Source organism: Erinaceus europaeus, chromosome 2, assembly GCF_950295315.1.
Source record: "Erinaceus europaeus chromosome 2, mEriEur2.1, whole genome shotgun sequence".
Lineage (NCBI taxonomy): Eukaryota > Metazoa > Chordata > Mammalia > Eulipotyphla > Erinaceidae > Erinaceus > Erinaceus europaeus.
In genome coordinates this window covers 99675476-99696264 of record NC_080163.1, presented here as the reverse complement: position 1 = coordinate 99696264, position 20789 = coordinate 99675476, and the positions used below count along the sequence as shown (strand labels likewise).

Here is a 20789-nt window from a genome sequence, read left to right as displayed (position 1 = left end):
GTCCAAATAGCATGTTCAAATCTAGGTCTAAGTTATTTAGTAACAGCTTCAAGCAGCATTCACCAAGACATCAATTTTACTTATTTGAGTTGTATTCAGTAATACAAACAGCATCAAGGTGATGTAAGGGGGCTGCAAATAAGATAGAAACAGGGCGACTGTACACTGAAACTTAAACATCACTCTCTTGGTAGTCAGGTGGCAGCACAGCAGGTTAAGCGCAAGTGGTGCAAAGCGCAAGGACCAGCATAAGGATCCTGGTTCGAGCCCCCAGCTCCCCACCTGTAGGGGAGTCACGTCCTAAGTGGTGAAGCAGGTCTGCAGGTGTCTGTCTTTCTCCGTCTTCCCCTCCTCTCTCCATTTCTCTCTCTATCTTACAATCACAAAATCAGTAACAACAACAGTAACTACAACAATAAAACAGTAAGGGCAATAAAAGGGAATAAATAAATAAATCACCCTCTGTGGGAAATCTTATTGCCTAAATTAGACAAGACACAGCATACATAAAGTATAATGCTCAAGATAATGAACTCATCTTTTTCCTGTTGGGAGAGTAGAACTAGGAAGTGATGAGTGTTCAGGTAAAGCTGATGAGCATAGGCAGAAAGTGACAGGAATGACTAATCATGCAAAAGTATCTGTGCTTCTCACCCGTTATTTTTGGTGACTTCGGGCTGAAATATTTCCCCAGGACCTCTTGTACTTATGCAGGAATGCACATTCAACCTTCCCTTAGAATATAGGATTGGTCATGTGACAGTGCTGGGGCAAGGGAATTAAAACCAGATAAGCCTTTTACCACTCTTCCCATGCCTAGCAAGCTAGCTAGACATGAAGGGCTGAGTCTTGGTGTGGTAGACATATAGGAAAGGCCCTCCAGTCACACAGAGAAAGCTGCCTCAACAGCCTACATGGATTCCTAGCAAAAGTAAGAAATAACTGATTTTGGACTAAAATACTGATGTTATCTACTACAGCTACTGGTTTTACTTTAATAAGCAGAGTGTGTAACTGGACTCAAATACTGAGTAGAAAGCAAGTCTTGTGGTTCTATGAGAATAGACTCTAATTGTATTAAAAAAATGAACACACACAAAATGAACTTGATTCCTAGTTAAAATATTCCCCCTGGCTGTCTCTGCATATAGTATTACATTTATTTAGAGAAGTCTTAAAAAGCAGAAGAAAACTGCAGCTAGGCTAACGTGCAGATTTTTCAAGTAAATGTGAGAGCTACCCAAACATTTTGGAGATTTAAGTCTGAAAGTTCAGTGTGAGCTTTAGTTCTGTGAACACTTTTTCTTTTAATTGGGGTGTGGAGGGAGGTGGTAATGGTTTACAGTAGTTATTGACGCATGGACACAATTTTCATCTCACCATGATGTGTCTGCAAAAAACACTAACCTCCAGCCTAGTTGCCTTTTCACCAGAAACTCAACTTCCCACCAGCCTCCAATTCCCTCCCTCCCCTCTAACAGGAGGAATCCTTTGCTTTGATGTAACACATCAAATCCAGTTAAGGCTTATCCTTTTATTTTCCACAAGTGCTTGGTGCCAGCACTACGAAGCCACTGATACCAGAGGGAGAGACAAAGACACCTGCAGACTTGCTTCACCACGCATGAAGTGTCCCTGCTGCCAAGTAGGGAGCACGAGCTTGAACCTGAGTCTTTGCTTGGGTTTTTGCACACAGTACTGTGTGCACTTAAACCAGTCTGCCACCACCTGGCTCTCTCCCTTCTGTTCTTAAGTCTGCCTATGAGTAAGATCATCCCATATTCATTCTTTTGTTTTCTGGTTTATCTCACTTTAATGATTCTTGAATGCTCCATCCAAGATGTGAAGGTGACTTTGTCTATCTTAATTACTAAGTAGTATTCCTCTGTGTACATACACCACAGCTTCCTTACCTTCTCATTTCTTACCACTTCCATCCCCAAAGATGTTAGGTTACTAAGAGGCCTTTCACCTCTAAACTGATTTCCCAGTCTCTTATTAAAGTTTTTAAAAGTTTTACTAGTAAACATTCCAGAAGACTTTATCTTCTAACAACTTAAAAAAAAAAATCTAAGAATTCCCACAGTTCCATAGGTTCACCAGTCCAGTAAGTTATTATTTGCATCAAGTCAAAGCTGTTGAAGTGACTCAATAAACAGAATTTTCAAATGAAGTCAGTTGTACATTTATCATCACAAGCTAACTTTGTATTCTGAGATTCATTTAAGTCAGGTTTATGTTGTGGTTTCTTAGTGTTATTATTTTTTTTAAAAGGTTTTATTTATTTATAAGAAAGATAGGAGAAGAAAGAACCAGACATCACTCCGGCACAAGTGCTGTCAGGGACTGAACTTGGGATCTTATGCTTGAGAGTCCAATACTTTATCACTGCGCCATCTCCCCAACCACTCTTAGTGTTAAAGCAAGCTACAAAGTAATCTTCTCAGGTAGGTACTATTTCTTGGTTCTCTCATTATCAAATGCCTAGGATTGGAAGAACTTAAGTCATAGGAACCAAAGCTTAAAAAAACAGTATTTGACTTAGCTGGGCAGGTTAACAAGGCTTGAAAGGGGGTGAGGGGGAGGACTCAAATCCAGTGTCATCAGGAGGTTTAAGAATGGAAATCACAGTACTTTACAAAGACAGTATTAACTGCAAAACTGGTTTGGTCAACTAGAAACACAATTTCTTCATCAGCATTATTTATTGGACGCCTATTTGTGCGCAAGGCACTATGCTAGGCGCTGGGGAAGTTACAAAGATGAATCCATAAGACTGCCCTCAAAGAGCGTACAGTCTAGTTTAGGAGCATACAGTTTCTGGAGAAGGTTATCTCAGATACAGTTACCCCCCCCCCCAATCCCCACAACAAAACTTAAGTTTACTAAACTTAGTTTCATCTATTTTCTTTTAGTTCAGCAGCTTCACATAAAAAGCATAAATCCAAAAGTCTTTTAAAATGCATACTTCCAGACAAAATTTATTTTCATTAGAAAAAATGCTGAATATTTATTGCAATTAAGAAAATTCTCAACCATACTTTTTATCTTTGTGATTTCTTTTTTATATGAAGTTGTTATCTGTGAAGTAAACAGTTTCCTAAACTGCATCAAAAATACACAACTTTTTGAAACAGATTTCTGTAAGCCACTAGCAGTCACACCTGATGTACCTAGGCTCTCTGCTAAAAGCAAGGCAAGTTTCTGAAACGAACAGGTACTTATTTACCACCAAAGCTCACAGCTTATGTTTCTCCACAAATCCTTTCACATCAACTCAAAAGTATTATAAAATAACACCTCCATTAATCTATATCCCAAAGATCCAACACTTTAGATTATTAAGCTGTAGAAAGGGGAAGGGGTGATCATAACCTTTAAGTGTACCTCTTAGAACTATTACTTGTCTGGCAAGTCCACCAAAAAGCTGTAAGGTAATTCCAGGAAAGGAAACCCAAAATAATCAACTTTCCTATTATACTCCATGGGATATCTGAAGCTTTGTCATTTTCTTTCCACATATGGAAACCAAGTGGAATTAATCAAAGAAATAAAAATCACTGGCACAGATGCTTGTCTAGGTTAAACGACCAGAGAAAACGAGTGTAAGCACAACCTTTTCAAATTGGTTTAATCAGAAAAATAATTACTTTAGGTGTCTTGCAATTATTCCCTTATTCCAGAGTCACTGCTGGGCTCAGACATTTTTAATCATATTTCTATTTTTACAAGTCTAAAGCCTGAGTCTTCATAAAAACCTTAGGAGTTTTTTTTTTATTTTAAATACTGACATAAAGGTTGATGACATGGCTATCAACCTGTACACAATTTTAATGTAGTTTATGGAAAATTAATAAAGCTATGCACACCCAAAATTTAGTTCCTGAGACAGAGGTTTCTTATTCCCATGTTGGAGCATTCTTGTCCTGAGCAGTTGCCCATAGCTAGTTAAAAACAAAACAAAACAAAACAAACAAAACTAACCACTAACCTGTTGTGCTAACAGTAAGTCCTTTCTACTTCACTTCCTTACGAGGCTCCAAAAAAGTGGGTAAATTCATTAAATAAATTGTAACTCAAGTAAATTTCAATATATATTTCTATCAAATGAACAGATCCGCTCACCACAGAAAGAAAATTAACTATTTAACCAGTACCAGACTACAGGTATCTATCTATGCATGTCTTCCTTAATGAAGTGTCCAATTCATAAGCTTTGCCATCTATAGATATTTAAGTTTCCATGTACAGTATCTGTATAAAATAGACAAGTTACAACATATGTGTGAAATATAAGAAAAAAGGCAGATCAGTATGAATGATGTCTTTTAATCATCTTCCTGTCTTCACATTACAAAGGTGCTTTTCTGTTCAATTTGAACAGACAACCAATTTTATAGACTTGTGTGGACTCAAAGATACATCAAGGTAACTGATCCAGCTTATTTTACAGGTAATGAAACCCAAGACCCTAAAAAATTCAAGGAGAAAGCTAAGAGTCAAACTTAGTCGAGTATCCATGATGCTATGCCTGACCTTTCTGTCGCTTTGAATGTCATGTATAGGTGCTTGTAACACAAGTGTACTTAATTACTTAAAATAGCTACTAAGATGAATGCAATTAAATGATGATGTATTTCATGAGGTAAATACAACAAATGTTAGCTATTGATTTAAACTACACTTAGAAAATATTAGCCCTTTGTGCTTACTGCTGACAGTGTTTGGTCTTGCTTATAAGGGTAATTGACTTGTGGTTGTTTCCTTTGAGGATGTTTTCTGTCCACTGTAGGAAAGAATCATGTTAATATGGTCATAAATTCAATCATGTGTTCCACATTTAATTTCTAGATTATTTTCATAAACAATTGGATTCTTGTGGTCTTGACATATTAAAATGTATCCCAAGACTGAAATATTACCTCTGTATAAGTTGTTGGCAGCTTGAAATTTGGTTACTTCCCTACAGGATGGGAAACCTCTTCTAGGAATGATAGAAAGGGTGCCCAGAGTAATAAAAAAAAATAGTGAAAAATTAAATGAATTCTGATTAGTCAATAATCTGAGGTATAGATGAAAGGATAAGCTTAGAGAATCAGATCTGATTTCAAGTTTTCACTTCACTCCTTGCTAGCTTTCTAACCTTGAAGCAATTAAAAACTACTGGGTTTCAGATTCTTCATCTGCAAAGAGCTAACATTTGCACTACTTACCTCATTAGATTGAGGATAGTGTATAATAAAGTAGGTGACAGTGCTTGAAACTGGAAAAACTTATCTACAAATACATATCATCACCCCAATAATCACTAAAATGTGGGCCTATAGAAAATATTAAGTAACTGCCACTCAGTGACACAAGGGCATGCGCAACAAAACTAACTTAATTAGGAATGTAAACCCATGCAAACATTTTCAACTTTCAATGACAAGGCTAAACAAAATTACACAAAGATCTAATACAAAGAAGTAAGTTTAAAGAAAGCACTGAAAGACACACATTAGGTTGACTTAAGAGACTTTAAAACAAGTTAGAATGAATTACAGCATATAGAGGTATTTTAGTATTTAAATGGAGAAAAGTTGCTAGTCACCTGAAAGAAAAATACAATTATGGGCATTCCTAAGACAAATGGAATAAAATCCCATCTCTTTTGGTTATTTTGTAAACCAAGTTTCTGACAAATAAACATACTGAATTTTCCAGTTCTCAGACAAAGCCTAAAGAAGATGATGTCTAAGTCATAGTCAATGTGTACTTGCATGGAGGCAAGGCATAAAATAGTTCTTAATGACTCCACAGGCACCTCAAAGTTTTAATTACCCTTCATGCTCACTCTATATTCCATAAGGTATGATGGAAATACAGGGAATATTTCAAAGAAGAATGCTTTACCAATCTTATTTCATATTTATATTCTTGTAATGTTCCACATTGGTGGCCATCTTTTTTTTTTAATTTAAAAATTTTTACACATTAACCTTTCTCTTCGAATATGCCTTTTTATATTAGTTTACACATAACACCAGAACCAAATAAGAACCAAAAACAAATGAAGATGCAAGGGAAGAGATAAATGATATCATTCATTAAGTATAAAAATATGTTGTTTAAAATTCAGAATAATTTAATAGCTCTTCGTTATTTCATATGTATCTGGAAATGGGACAGATACATGTCCTGATCCTGTCACAAGAGGTAGAATTCCAGCATTTGGTACTACGTTCCAAGATAGAGTTAAAGTAACATTCCTGTTTCCCCTATAAAAAGATATGAGACGTTAGCATTAACATCTATAGTGCAAAAAAACATCATCATTCAAGCAGTGAGTTATCTTATACTTTATAACTAGATATACCTAATTGAAACTGTAACATATGAACAGAAATGTATATATTTCTACATTAAACTTACAGAAATCCCAAACTCAACTTCCAGTTAGTTACTGTCTATCAAAAACATTTAAATGAGTAAGGCACAGTGAATACAAAGAGAAATTAAAACCTTGAGCTAGAAATCAGAAGAGATTTGAAAACTTAGTTTATCTTTAGTCAGATGACCAAGTCTGAACAAATCAAAATCACTAATTCTCATCTGAAAAATCAAGTTTGCTAATCTTGAAATCCTTCCTAGTGTTGACTCATGAAACATAGACACTAAAAATACAATTACCAAGCTAGCCTGCAGCTTCACTCCTAAACACATAGAGAACATGAGATTGCAGATACTGTGTTTTAGAGCTCACATACTGCAAGGAAAGCATAGCTTCGATTAGTGTGGCAGCACATTACTAAACAATCATCAGTCATCCAGGTCAGATCTCTAAACTTCCATTTCTCAATTTTCTTTTAACCCTCTAAAATTTTTTAAAATTTCAAAACTACAATCTTCCTCTACCCTTTCAATTTCATTAAGCAAATAATAACAATTACTCACTTGAGACCATTTCCATCATCAAAGAAAAAATACTTTGTTTTCATATCTTTCAATAGCAGTTTTGGATTATCGCCTCTCAGAACAATCTTGTCCCATAGGACAACTTGGTTCAGGGCCTATAGCAAAAATGAAAATTTAATTAACTAACTCCTTAGAAACAGATCTTTGTCATTTCAAACTAAAAGAAACTAGTAAACATAGTTTATATTAGTGAATACAACTTTGGGAAAATTGCTAAACCCTTAAGAGTACATAAATAATGAAAAATACAGTATAATGAGACAAATAGAATAAAGATATTTCCCTAAATAAATACATATTTGCCAAGACAATGTATTATTTAAGGTACACATAGTTTAACATAAAACATTTTAGAAATTTAGGCTCTATAAAAGAGAGCATCTCGGAGAAACAGCAAGGAACCCTGGAAGGGAGCATTCTGTTAAGTCACTTTTCCCGTAAAATGTGAGACTTATGCTCAGTGTTAACTCCATATAGCAAAGGAGAGAAAAAAAAAAAAACTAATTACAGTTATACCAAACTATTAATATAGCTCACCATTGCCAGATTTTGAAAATGTATCTGTTCTCAAGGTTTTTTTTTTTTTTTTATCTTTGTTACTTGTTACTCATCTGAGGCCTCATTACTCCAGAACAACTTTTTCAGACACCGAGAAACAGAAAGGAGAGACACAACACTGAGTTGCTATGAGTGCCATGGTTCAAATCCCAGATGAGGTATCTCACCAACCCTTGCCAAGATTTTTAAATGACTAAGAAAACAATAAAGATATGAAGCCTTCTTTGTTTTTTTTGTTTGTTTGTTTGTTTTTGTTTTTTACCAGAGCGCTGCTCAGCCCTTCAGCTCTGGCTTATGGTGGGACTTGAGAGCCTCAGGCATGAAAGCCTCTTTGCATAACCATTATGCTATATCCCCCACCATATGAAGCCTTCTTAATACTTTTCCCATTAAATGAAAGTCGTATCACTGCAAGAATCTAATGATCAGGCAAGTTACTCTTTTAAGCTACTATTCCCAGAATAAGTTTCTTTTGGAAAATATGGGGCATGAGATGAAGCAAAAATACATTCATGATGGCTACTAAATCCCAAGAGATTTATTCTTACTAAGTAATCACCCACAGTATGTGAGGTCATTTGCTCAGTGTGTGGTGTGGTGATTACTAGTTAAAAGAAAATATGCATTAGTTATTTCTAAAAGACTTCACTTCTTCACCTTGGAACCCTGACATTAAAGAGAAACATTAAGATTGAAAAATCACAGAATCAAAGATATGCCAACGTTTAATGTCTTCTTATGTATATTTATTCACTCACCAAAGCAATGATCTGTCAAAAAGCAAACTATTAAATTACTAGTTATGCTGACATAACCCAGAATTATGAATATCACTCAGTATAGCAAAAAGTTGCCTGATGTATCTGGATAATTTGTTGAGATTTATATAAATACATGTGTCCGGTTGTATCCTTATTTTGAGAACAAACTTTTATTTGTTCTAACATTTTGTTGATTCTTAACAAGAATTAAAATCCAGTGCCATGCATAACAAAATACTGATATGAGACATGTTCAGATAACATCAAATAGATGGGGTTTACAGTCAACAATATTTATATACTTTTCCCATATTTGGGAGCTACTCTTTCCCCTGATCCAGCTTTCTGGTCCTTTTTCCAGCCATGACATCATCTCCCCAGACAATAACTTGGATCACCCTGCATATCAGATTTCAGGCTCAAGGGAAAACAACAACAACAACAAAAAAAAACCAGTATAGGCACAGGCCCTTTGGAATATAACTAAAACATGCCCACTAGCTATCTATAAAGCGGAGTCACCCCCCCCCCCACTCTTCATCTGCACTCTTCCAGCCTTTAGGTTCATTATTAGTCAACAACTTGTTTGGCTTTATATGTTAACCCTCTTTTCTGCCACCAGGTTCCAGATGCCAATCGGACTTCCCTGGACAGACAACCAATGTGTTCTAGAGCTTTAATTCCCCAGAACCCCGCCCCACTAGGGAAAGAGAGAGGCCAGGCTAGGAGTATGGAATGACCTGTGTTGGCCCATGTTCATCCGGGAAGCAATTACAGAAGCCAGACCTTCAACCTTGTGCATCCCACAATGACCTTGGGTCCATACTCCCAGAGGGTTAAAGAATAGGAAAGCTGGGGATCAGGCGGTAGCGCAGTGGATTAAGCACACATGGAGCAAAGCGCAAGGACCGGCGTAAAGATCCGGGTTGGAGCCCCCGGCTCCCCACCTGCAGGGGAGTCGCTTCACAGGCCCTGAAGCAGGTCTGCAGGTGTCTGTCTTCCCCTCCTCTCTCCATTTCTCTCTGTCCTATCCAAAAACAACGACATCAATAACAACGATAATAATAACCACAACAATGGTAAAACAACCAGGATAACAAAAGGGAAAAAATGGCCTCCAGGAGCATTCGTGGATTCATAGTGCAGGCACGGAGCCCGGGCAATAACCATGCAGGCAAAAAAAAAAAAAAAAAGAATAGGAAAGCTATCAAGGGAAAGGATGGGATATGGAGTTCTGGTGGTGGGAATTGTGTGGAGTTGTACCTCTCTTATCCTATGGTTTTGTCAGTGTTTCCTTTTTATAAATAAAATTAGAAAACTGAAAGAGTTTACTTTCTAGATAAATGAGGTAATTAATAAATCTAAAAACACTCAGATAATAACACTTCAATAATAAGTGCTTTGAAGAAATGGTACATGTCTATGAGATAAGGAGTAAATTATTTTGTTACTGTTTTTTTAAAATAAAAAGCATACTATTACCTAAAAAAAGAGACATGTTCAAAAAACATGTAGAATGAATTAAATTGCTAAAAAAAAAAAACCAATTAACTAATCAAAGCATATTTGATACAGGTGATTAATCTGTTATCTCTTGAAAATGAATAAAATACAAAAGTAAATTAATGTCTAACTACAAATTAAGATTATACTGATAGCAAAATTAAGATAACACAGGTAAGAACATAAGCATATTTAAACTCTAGATTTCTCTTTATTTTCATTCAGTTATCAGAATCACTTTATGCTTTTACAACCTCATAAATTTTCCATTTTACTAATATATAAATATCTTAACCCTTACACTATCAGCAACAAACGCTCCAATATAGACTAGAGTAAGTTTCAATCACAAATACTTTTTTAAAAAATATTTATTCCCTTTTGTCGCCCTTGTTTTATTGCTGTAGTCATTATTATTATTGATGTCATCATCATTGTTGGTTAGGACAGAGAGAAATAGAAAGAGGAGGGGAAGACAGAGAGGGGGAGAGAAAGATAAGACACCTGCAGACCTGTTTCACCACTTGTGAAGCGACTCCACTGCAGGTGGGGAGCCAGGGGCTCTAACCCGGATCCTTATGCTGGTCCTTGTGCTTTGCACCACGTGCACTTAATCAGCTGCGTTACCACCCGACTGGGATGCATTGGATCGACCTTCTCGTGGTGCATCCCGTGAGTACCCATTCATTGGGGAAACTGACAATCCTTCCTAGCCGACTGAATCCACATGGATCCCAGTCACTTTCAAAGCCAGCAACAAGCAGCTCCTGACAGCTTTCAACCTGACCTGTTGACTGGCTACGGAAGATGGGCAACCGCTAGAAGAAGAAGAACCACCCCACTCCCAAATACTTTTTTTTAGTAGTACTTCAACCACTATGAGCCAACTTTTTCAGATACAGATAAGGACAAAGACAGACAATGGATGAAACATCAAAGCACAGAAGCTTCTCCCAGTGCAGTGGTGGCCCACACTGAATCTGGATTGCACCCATGGCAAAGCAGACATTTTCCTAAGGGGAGCTATCTTGCTGGTCTAGCACAAATAGCTTTTAACAGCTTTTAATTAGAAAACTTCACATAGACTATGATTTAAACTAAGTGCTCAAATTGCTGAATTTCACAGAGGCCTAAAACAAAGACATACATTTCTCAATAAGAGATATTAACTAATTAGTCACACAAATGGTTTAATAAGACTATCAAAACAGGTTTTATATTGTATTAAAATACATAAGTAGATGTATTTTAATACAATCTCAGAGATTAAAAATTAGTTCTATTTACAGTTTTTGAAACATTATCTAGAAAAGGAGAATTGTAAGTAGCACTGGTCACAAATTTTATTTATTCAAATATCTTGTCACCAACTTCTCTAGACATAGCTGTGGAAAAAGAGAATACTACCTCTTCTTTTCCTACGATTAAGTTCACCAAGATCCTTTCAGACTTTACCACTGGATGGAGTCTCCAAAGTCTGGCTTTTAATTTCCTTCTCTATTATTTGAAAACTAGAGCATTGCTCATCTCTGGCTCATGGTGTCAGGGACTGAATCTTGAACCTCTGGTGAGTCAGGTAAGAAGGCATGATATGTACCAACCTTCCAAAGGTTTTTAATCACAAATTACTTGGAGATCCAAGAGAGGTAAAAAGCACACTTTACCATATACAGAACTCCAGGTCTGAGTCCCTAGTACCACACAAAGGGGAAAAAGAAAAACAAAAAACAAAGAAACAGTGTTAGGGTGTCTCTCCTCCCCTCTATCTACAAAAGAAAGTCTTAGAGTGGTGAAATTGTGCAGGCACAAATATCCTAATGAAAACCTTGACAATAAAAATAAATAGGAGGGAAAAATTATTTGAATGCAGCTTCAGAATATGCTACTTTATTTTAAAATCATATGCACATATACTATTAGTAATTGATTCCATTATATGTGAATAAACACTTGTACTTCAAATAATCTTATGTTGAATTTTCTCAGGCAACAACATATCAGACCTATGTAACTTCTTTAAAAAAAACAAAAAACTTTTAATATGGCTAAGTAGCCCCACAAAATAAGTTTATCAATTGTGCCATTTCCCAGTTATATGTATGTACTTAGATCATAGACTATGTTCCCTCAGCAATTCTTTTGCAGGGTATTTGAAAGACCCTTTCTTGATTGTGTGGAGATTATTTTAAAATTAGGTAAAATAATTCCTATGTCAAGTACACACTGCAATACTTGTAAGAAGTTGAGTCAATAAGTGCATATAGCTAAAGTTAATCTCTTGCTCTACAGAATTTTTCCTCTTCCCCTTGAGTATGTATGTACGCTACAGGAAGTATGTGATGATCTGCCTTAAGGGGTGAGTATGTGTATTAACATCAGTCCATAGCACATCTTAGAAAGGCTTAACTTTTCCCTCCCTTTTACTTGAAATTGAGAACAGACTTTTGGGGTGCACAGGTTCCCATGCACAAGGTCCCAGATTCCCGTTCTTCAGCTCCAAAGGGCATGCTTCACAAGTGGTGAGGAAGGCCTACAGGTGTCTTTCTCTCTTTCTCACTATCCCCCTCTCCTCTCAATTTCTCTCTGTCCTATCCAATCTTTAAAAAAAACAACAACAAAAAAAAACCCTCAATAAAAAGATAAACAGACTTTTTTTTCTTAGTTTGGCATGTAAGGGGTATGAAAGTTGCCAATCTACCCTAACAAGTGAAAAGCTGAACAAAACTGGAATATCAGTAACTTTTCTCATATTTTCAGGAAAGAAACAGTAACACTTAACTGTGTTATTTATATACTAAGTGCACACAACTCATTCTAGAAGCTACCAGGCTATACAGGTATAGGAACAGTCTGGAGAAATTAAAAAGGGAGGAGGGGGGAGGTTACCAAAGGAGTCACCTATCCAATAGTTAATCTTTTCCTATGAAGTCCATAAGTATAAAATTAGTTTTATTTCATAAAATGAGGTTTAAATAGTTATTAAAATGCATCTATTGATAGTATAAATAATGCATACTTACGTTATTTTTTGTGGAATATTCTGCTGATAAATAAAGAAACAACTGCTTGACATTCCAATCAAATATATTCTCTAGATGTAAACAAATTAAGGAGTCTAGAAATCATAAAGCAGCATATAACTTTTCACTGACTCTTATTTTTAAATTATCCATTATCCATAGTAATACTGAGACTGAGGGAAAAAAAGAAAGGTGGTTCAGCAACATACTAAGTCACTGGTTTAATACAAATGTGCAAAAGACATTTAAATTAATTCCAAGGCAAAAAGATTATTAGTTTGACATTGTCAATATCCTTCCCTCCTCCTCCTCCCCTAAGTATTACTAGCTGAGATATTTTGAATAATAATAATAAATATAGAGAAAATAGCTCAACTTTCACAGCACAGTTAGTATACCTGAGGCCCCAAGGTCCCGCCCTTTAATACCAAGCACCACCATAAGCCAGAACTAGCTCTGTTCTGGTCTCTCACTCTCTCTAGGTCTCACAAAAATAAATAAGTAAAAAAAAATAAATAAATAAAATACAAAATTCAGTTCAATAATTAAAACCCACAGGATTCCACTAGTATTCTACATTATTCATTACAATTTAAATTTACTGATATGAAATATAAATTAGACTCATGTAATTAAGCCAAGTATAATAAATTGTACATGGTGTTTTTAGATACATGCCAATAAGAATTAAAATATCTCAGTCTGCAAAATGCTTTAGTAAAAATAAGCAGCTGAACATTAATTTTGTTTCATTTCTTTCCAAAATATGGGGGGGGGAGCAGGGGGAGTCAGCAGTCACATTAACTTATAAGACTGGTATCACTGAGAAAAGCATAAGAGTTAATGCTTTGAAATGTGAATTGCCAAGTCATTTTATTTATTTTATTTTTTGAATAATATTTACTTATTTATTTATTCCCTTTTTGTTTTATTACTGTAGTTATTATTGTTGTCTGTATCGTTGGATAGGACAGAGAGAAATGGAGAAAGGAGGGGAAGACAGAGAGGAGAGAAAGAGAGACACCTGCAGACCTGCTTCACCACTTGTGAAGCGACTCCCCTTGCAGGTGGGGAGCCAAGGGCTCGAACGGGGATCCTTACATTGGTCCTTGCACTTTGCGCCACGTGAGCTTAACCTGCTGCGATACCACCCTACTCCCCACCAAGTCATTTCATATGGCTTTACATACTGACTACAATGTGTTCATTACATTGTTTTTTGATATGTAATAAATAGCCACTTAAAAAAAATCACTTCTTTTGACTTGAGATGCACAGGATAACTTGTATAAACAGGGACAGTCTGGGGGCAATATCATGAAAAAAGTGAATAACCCAGAAATTGTGAAATTAAGAATATTAGTTGAAATATCAAGAAATTTTCTAAAGGGGCCAAGTGGTGGAGCACCAGGTTAAGTACACGTTACCTACCATGCACACTGACCCAGGTTCAAACCCCCAGTTCCAACCTGCAGGGACAATGCCTCATGAGCACTGAAGTAGATCTGAAGGTGTCACCTGCCCTCTCAATTTATCTTTGTCCCACACAATAAAAAAATATAAAGAAAAAAATGGCCACCAGGAGCAGTGGAGTCCTAGTGCCAGCACCAAACCCCCACAACCTCTAGATACAGTTAACACTTTCACACTAGAACAAAATTTACTAATGCAAATTTCAAAAAAATTAAATGAAAACATAAAAACAAGGTTTAGGCGGTAGCGCAGTGGGCTAAGCACACACGGGATGAAGTGCAAGGACTGGCTCATGGATCCCAATTTAAGCCCCTGGCTTCCGACCTGCAAAGGAATCGCTTCACAAGTGGTTAAGCAGGTCTGCAGGTGTCTATCTTTCTCTGCCCCTCTCTGTCTTCACCTCCTCTCTCAATTTCTCTCTGTCTTATACAACAACAACAGCAACAACAAGGGCAACAAAAATGGGGGAAAAAAATGGCCTCCAGGAGCAGTGGATCTGTAGTGCAGGCACCAAGCCCCAGCAATAACCCTGAATGTCGGGGTCTCCTGAAGGCAACAACAAAAAAAACAAAAAACATGAAAGCAGGGGCCAGGCAGTGCAGCACCTGATTAAGTGCACACATTACAGTGACCAAGGACCCAGGTTCAAGCCCCTGATCCACACTGCAAGGGGAAAGCTTCACTAGTGGTAAAGCAGGGCTGTAGGTGTCTATCTTCCCTTTCCTCTCAACTTCTGTCTCTTCCCAATAATAAATAAAATATTTCAAAAAAAGTTTAACAATCATAAAAACAAAGTTTAGCATAGTACTTTTTTAATGTGCTCTAATTCTTTAAAAAATACCTATATATATGGAGGGCAAAACAGATCACTTGGATAGTGGGCCTGTTTTGGCATGTGCACAACCCAGAGTAGGATCCAGTTCCCAATGCATTGAAGGAAGCTTCAGTGCTCTAGTTTCTTTCTGTTTCTCTCTCTAAGACTTTAGAAGTAATAAGTGCCTACAGAACTAATTTCCTGTTTACTTCTACATCCAATAATTAAAAAAAAAAAGTTAAAAGTAATAAGCTGGGCGGGCGGTAGCGCAGTGGGTTAAGCGCAGGTGGTGCAAAGTGCAAGGACCAGTGTAAGGATCTGGTTGGAGCCCCCGGCTCCCCACCTGCAGGAGAGTCGATTCACAAGCGGTGAAGCAGGTCTGCAGGTGCCTTGTCTTTCTCTTCCCTTCTCTCTTCCCCTCCTTTCTCCATTTGTCTCTGTCTTATCCAACATTGAAGATATCAACAACAATAAGTAACTACAACAATAAAACAACAAGGTTAACAAAAGGGAATAAATATTTTTTAAAAAGTAATACCCTGGTAACAAAGGCATATGAACTAAACTCATTCATAATTTCCTTCAACTATTCAGACAGCTAACTATATTATACAAGTTCAAAAGTTCTCTAACAAGCTTTAGTCCTGAAGTCTTAAAAAGGCAAAAGAAAGCAGGCTAGAGGTAGCAAGGGAAAAGAACAGCCAAAATAGTAATCTATAACCCTAAAAGACAACTAAGCTAGCTAAAATGATAGGCAGTTGTCAAAAAATGGAAACTCATGAGAAAAAATTTTAAATCACTGCATTTAAAGTAACTCTTAAAAATGTCAATTAAAAAAAAAAAAAACACTTTAAAGGGAGTTGTATGGTAGCGCAGCGGGTTAAGCGCAGGTGGTACAAAGCACAAGGACCTGCATAAGGATCCCGGTTCGAGCCCCCAGCTCCCCACCTGCAAGGGAGTCGCTTCACAGGTGGTGAAGCAGATCTGCAGGTGTCTATCTTTCTGTCCTCCTCTCTGCCTTCCCCTCTTCTCTCCATTTCTCCTGTTCTACCTAACAATGATATCAATAACAACAACTCCAACAGCAATGAAAAACAAGGGCAACAAAAGAGGAAAAAAAAAACTTTATAAAAAAAAAGTCAATGTTTTTATAGAAGTTTAAAAAAAATTATAGAGGCCAAGTGGTGATGTACCAGTAGCACAAACATGTTACAAGGCACAAGGCCCATACAGGCAGAAGAAGGCTGGAGAAAAGTCCTGTAAAATCTTGAGTGAGTGCCTTTGCCAAGCTCACAGCCCAAGTTTGAGCCCTGGCACTATAAGCATCATGTTATACTGTCTTTCCTTTTCTTGCTCTTTTTAATCTTTCTACCTGAATGAAAAATCACACCATAAAGATGAAACGGAACATGAAAGAGCCAGCCCTCTTTTTTCAACCGAGAGGGGAAAAAAGATTCAAGAAGATATCCACACTATTTTACTAATAAAACACAGATGTATACATTCACAATGTTTGATTAATTCAGTGGGTGGACAGTCATACTGATTGTGTCCAAAATCCCTGAACATATACACATTACAAATAACAGTAGGTAATAAAATACTTTCTTAAAGGATATCAGCTGTTACATCAAATGTAATGAATCCCAGATCACTTCTTTCTCTAGGCCCAGTGAAATCTTCTACGTTTTTTCTGGAAGTAAATATAAAAATTGTATCATCCTTCAAATATGGCAGCATACAATATTCATATCATTCTTTTAAGGTCATAAATGAAAAGTCATGATTTGATTTGTATAGACAGGTGAAATAACAGCCCACAAATAAATACATAAAAATTAGATAAACTTATAAATAAATGTGAAACATTCTAGTCTAATATAAAAATACACCTTCAGCTACTTTCCTATTGCTTATAAGAAGCCTAACAAAACCCAAGGGGAGATAAAAGTTGCTTCAAGAAATCGTAACTATTTGCTGCCAAGCAATTTAGACCATTTACAAGGAAAGTAACATATGACTGCAATAGAGAGTTGACAGGACTACAAGGTGGTATGAAAACCTAAGATAAGGGAGTCCAGAGATATAAGCACAAGTGGCACGAAGCTCAAGCACCAGCATAAAGATTCCAGCCCCTAGTTCCCCACATGCAGGAGCATAGCTTCACAGGCAGTGAAGCAGGTCTATAGGTGTCTGTCTTTCTCTCCGGCTCTGTCTTCCCCTCCTCTCTCCGTTTCTCTCTGTCCTATCTAACAACGACGACATCAATAAATAACTTTTAAAAATAACTTTAAAAATATCAAGATAAAATGGTAACTGCCATTTAGTGAGTTTAGTATGCTTCTTTCTGGGTGGCATGCTTTCTCCAATTATCTCAAATAGTCCTATAAGTTAGGTCTTACTTCCATTTCAAACAAAGTGAAAATTCTATGGCCCAGAATGATTAAGAAACTTGTTCCAAATAAACAATAGCTAGCAGTTGTTTTCCAAGCATCCAGCTCTCCTAAGCCCTCACAGAACAGATGGTGGCAACGCTGTTTTCCACCTTCTCTACCCAAATCTAAAAAACTAGTATCAAACATCAATTTGACCCCTTCCCCCAAGCAGGGTAGAGCTAATCTATACCTTGTTTGTTGAGGAGCCTTGCAAAGACATACAATATATAAACAAACACTAGGCTTGTAGCCTAAGTGAACTTGTTGCAAGACAGAATAGCGAAATTCAGGAGCACTAGAAGGAAGAAAGAAAAACGCTCCATATCAAAGCGGAAAAAAGTGCTAGTAAAAATGATGGAGGGGGCAAAGGTCACTGAGAAATGACAGTATTAACAGTGTCACTCTGCAATTTCATTTTTGACACTTGCAAAAATCTTATCAGTGGCTGGCTTTAAAAAATCAAAAAACAAAAAAAACACGCTGTATCAGAAAGCTAAGATGTGCCAGGGGCGCCTCCTCACAATCTTTTGCCAACTTGCAAGCAGCTGCCAGTGTTCAGGGAGGGCGGCAAGGGCAGGAGCTGGAGAGGGGACCTCAAGCGGGCGGGCGCATATTCAGCTCGGCGAGGACACAGCAGCCGCAGCTGACGCCCGCGCGCGTGCCCAACAGGGGAAGAAGCGGCAGCGGCCGGGCGGGGCGGGAGGAGCCCGCGCCCGCTGTGCTGTTGTGTGGCTCCCCCATTGGCCGGGCGCGGGGCGGGGGGAAGTGAGGAACAGGAAGGAAGCGGAGGCGCTGACCCGACCAACACTCGACATCACCACTGATCAAGCAAAGCCCGGGAATAGCGACGGACGGAGCAGAATCCACGGCGCAGGTGTGGGAGAGCCTGCCCGTCCGCCCGCCAGGTCCACCCAGGACGTCCGCCCCCGGGGATGCGCGGGGGCCGCTCAGCCGGGGGAAGGGAGACCGCGGGGGGTAGGGGGGGTCGGGGGCAGCGCCTCTCCGCCCGGCCCGGCACGCGGCGCTGCCTTCGGGGCCCTCACACTCTGCGGTTCACCCACCCACCCCGGTCCGGTCTTGTCCTGTCCGGTCCGGGCGTCCATCCCGCTAGCCGAGCTGCGCGCCGCCGCCCGCACTCACAACATGATCCGGGAGACGTGCAGTCGCACCGGGACACTCCTGTCTTTGAAGGCAGTGGTGATGAAGCAGCCGAAGGTGAGCGCCGCCATCACGCTGAGCGAGAAGGCGAACAATGAGTTCGCCCGCGACAGCACCGTGTTCATCGCGACGGTCTCCCCGCGAGTCCTGTGGGCTCTCTCCACACGCGCACCCCGGATCTGTTTCAGCTGGCGGACCGGTTCCCAGCGATCCGCGCCGCCTCGGGGTGCGCGCCTTCCGGGGGCGCGCCCAGGACCGGCCCCACCTCCTTTCCGGTCCTTGGACGCCGGCGCGCGCGCCCCCGCCTCTCGGGACACACCCACTGACTGGGCGGGGCCTTGCCGATTGGGAGATGCGGATCTTGGGGGCGGGGCCTCTCTGGCGCCCTGACCAGTCAGCAGTGGGCTGGGCGGGGCTTCGTTTTGGAAGGGCAGTCTCAGGGCTTCCAACCCCCTCCAACCTTAAGGCTCTGAGAAAGCGCGCTTCCTCCGTGGTCATTTTTAGCTACCTCAGTCAGGTTGGCTGGGACTACAGAGTTGTTCATCCGTTAATGTTGCTTAAAACCTCCAGCAAGGCAAGGCAAGGTAGTAGTTTGGAATGTGTCCAGTCTTGTCATGTTTGAAAGCAGTACTTTGCAAAATGCTTGATGTTTGCCTTTGTGAACCTGATCAGTTAGAACTTTAGGTTTTTCAGGATTTTTTTTTCCTTAGGAAGTGAGGAGCAGGAAAAAAGAGGCCGCCCTGGTACTTTAAAAGCTGTCAGCTGTCCCAACACCCTGCCTTTATTTTCCTTGTCCAACCTTAATCAAGTTCCTATTAATGGTTTACCTTAAACTAACAGCTAAAACTGTTGAGAACATAAGGATTGATGCTTGCAATTCTAAATGTTCGCATTTCAGCATGGTATTCCATTAACTAAAAGATAAATTCAGGGCCAGGGGTAGATAGCATAATGGCTATGCAAAGAGACTCTCATGCCTGAGGCTCCAAAGTCCCAGGTTCAATCCCCTGCACCACCATAAGCCAGAGCTGAGCAGTGCTCTGGTAAAGAAAAAAAAAGATGAATTCATGGTTTCTTAAGATAAAACACATCTGGCAATGGAATTTCTAGAGAGCAAAATGTATAATAATTTAAATGAATCATCAATATAGTAGCCCTGAGTGATTGGGGTTTTTTGGGGGTTCAAAAAAAAAGTTCACAGTTCAGACTGTGCCAATCCCTGCCGGTACCTTTGATCCTTTCACAGCTAGGGTTTTATTATGATTATGAATATAGAATCCAGTACTCTGATGAAATGCATGTTTGCATATACATGCACATATGCATACATATAAATATGTACAAAGATGCATTTATATACAAACACATATATATTAAAAAACACCTCACCTAAAACAGATAACTACAAATAAGAAAGTGATAATCTAGCTCTAATGATGGCTAATGTCTAGTGCTAAACCCTTGCTTCTTTACATTATTCATTATCAGTTACTTTACATATAGCCCTATAGTTGGAATTGCTACTAAATAAATACCATGTGTTTGTACAGTTTCAGATTTCAGTTGTAAAGGACAAATAAGACAAAGTTTCAAATGGAATAGTTAATTAATGAAAAATGGACAAACTAAGAGATCCTTAGTTGAGTTGCAAACCTAAGTTTCCATCTTCCAACACAGTTTAGTCAATAGAGTAAATATTTACTGAACACTTACTTTATTACAAATAATTCAGAGATATAGTTATTTTTACCATCATGAAGCTTATAATCTAGTTGAGTCAATGAAATGATGACAAAGAAACATGAAACATGAGATATAAATACCATGAAAGTTGAGGGAGTTCTGTGAACTTCACAAGAGAAATCATATCTGTTATGATGTGGAACAAAGCAGTATATGTAAAATATTTAACAGTATCTAATCCATATGTATTAGATATTCTTATTATGTAATCATTTGAGGAAAATATGCCTATAGTTACAGATAGTGTTCCAATGGTCATTGTGTTGCAGGTATGTCTAGCAAATACCCAGTGATCTGGCCCAATTAAAAAATGTAAGCATAAGGGATTAGAAATAAGACTGGAAAGATAAATTAAAGACACATCACA

The 20789-nt window shown here is 38.4% G+C and overlaps 2 protein-coding genes across 3 annotated transcripts in view; one reads left to right on the top strand and one right to left on the bottom strand.

The window, feature by feature from the left end:
* Nucleotides 1-4309: 4309 nt before the first annotated feature.
* Nucleotides 4310-18934, bottom strand: SPCS3 (signal peptidase complex subunit 3). The gene is made up of 5 exons (XM_007528265.3): nt 18662-18934; nt 16706-16779; nt 12800-12876; nt 6937-7052; nt 4310-6260 (listed from the first exon to the last, which is right to left on the bottom strand). Exons 1-5 carry the CDS (start codon nt 18802-18804, stop codon nt 6128-6130), a joined length of 543 nt encoding a protein of 180 aa, XP_007528327.1. The 5' UTR covers nt 18805-18934; the 3' UTR covers nt 4310-6127.
* The window catches only part of ASB5 (ankyrin repeat and SOCS box containing 5), a 120066-nt gene continuing 117528 nt past the window's right edge, over nt 18252-20789 (top strand). For both annotated transcript variants that reach the window (XM_060184551.1, XM_060184545.1), the window contains exon 1: nt 18252-18426. The gene's annotated coding sequence lies outside the window, so the exon portion shown is untranslated. The remainder of the gene's footprint in view (nt 18427-20789) is intronic.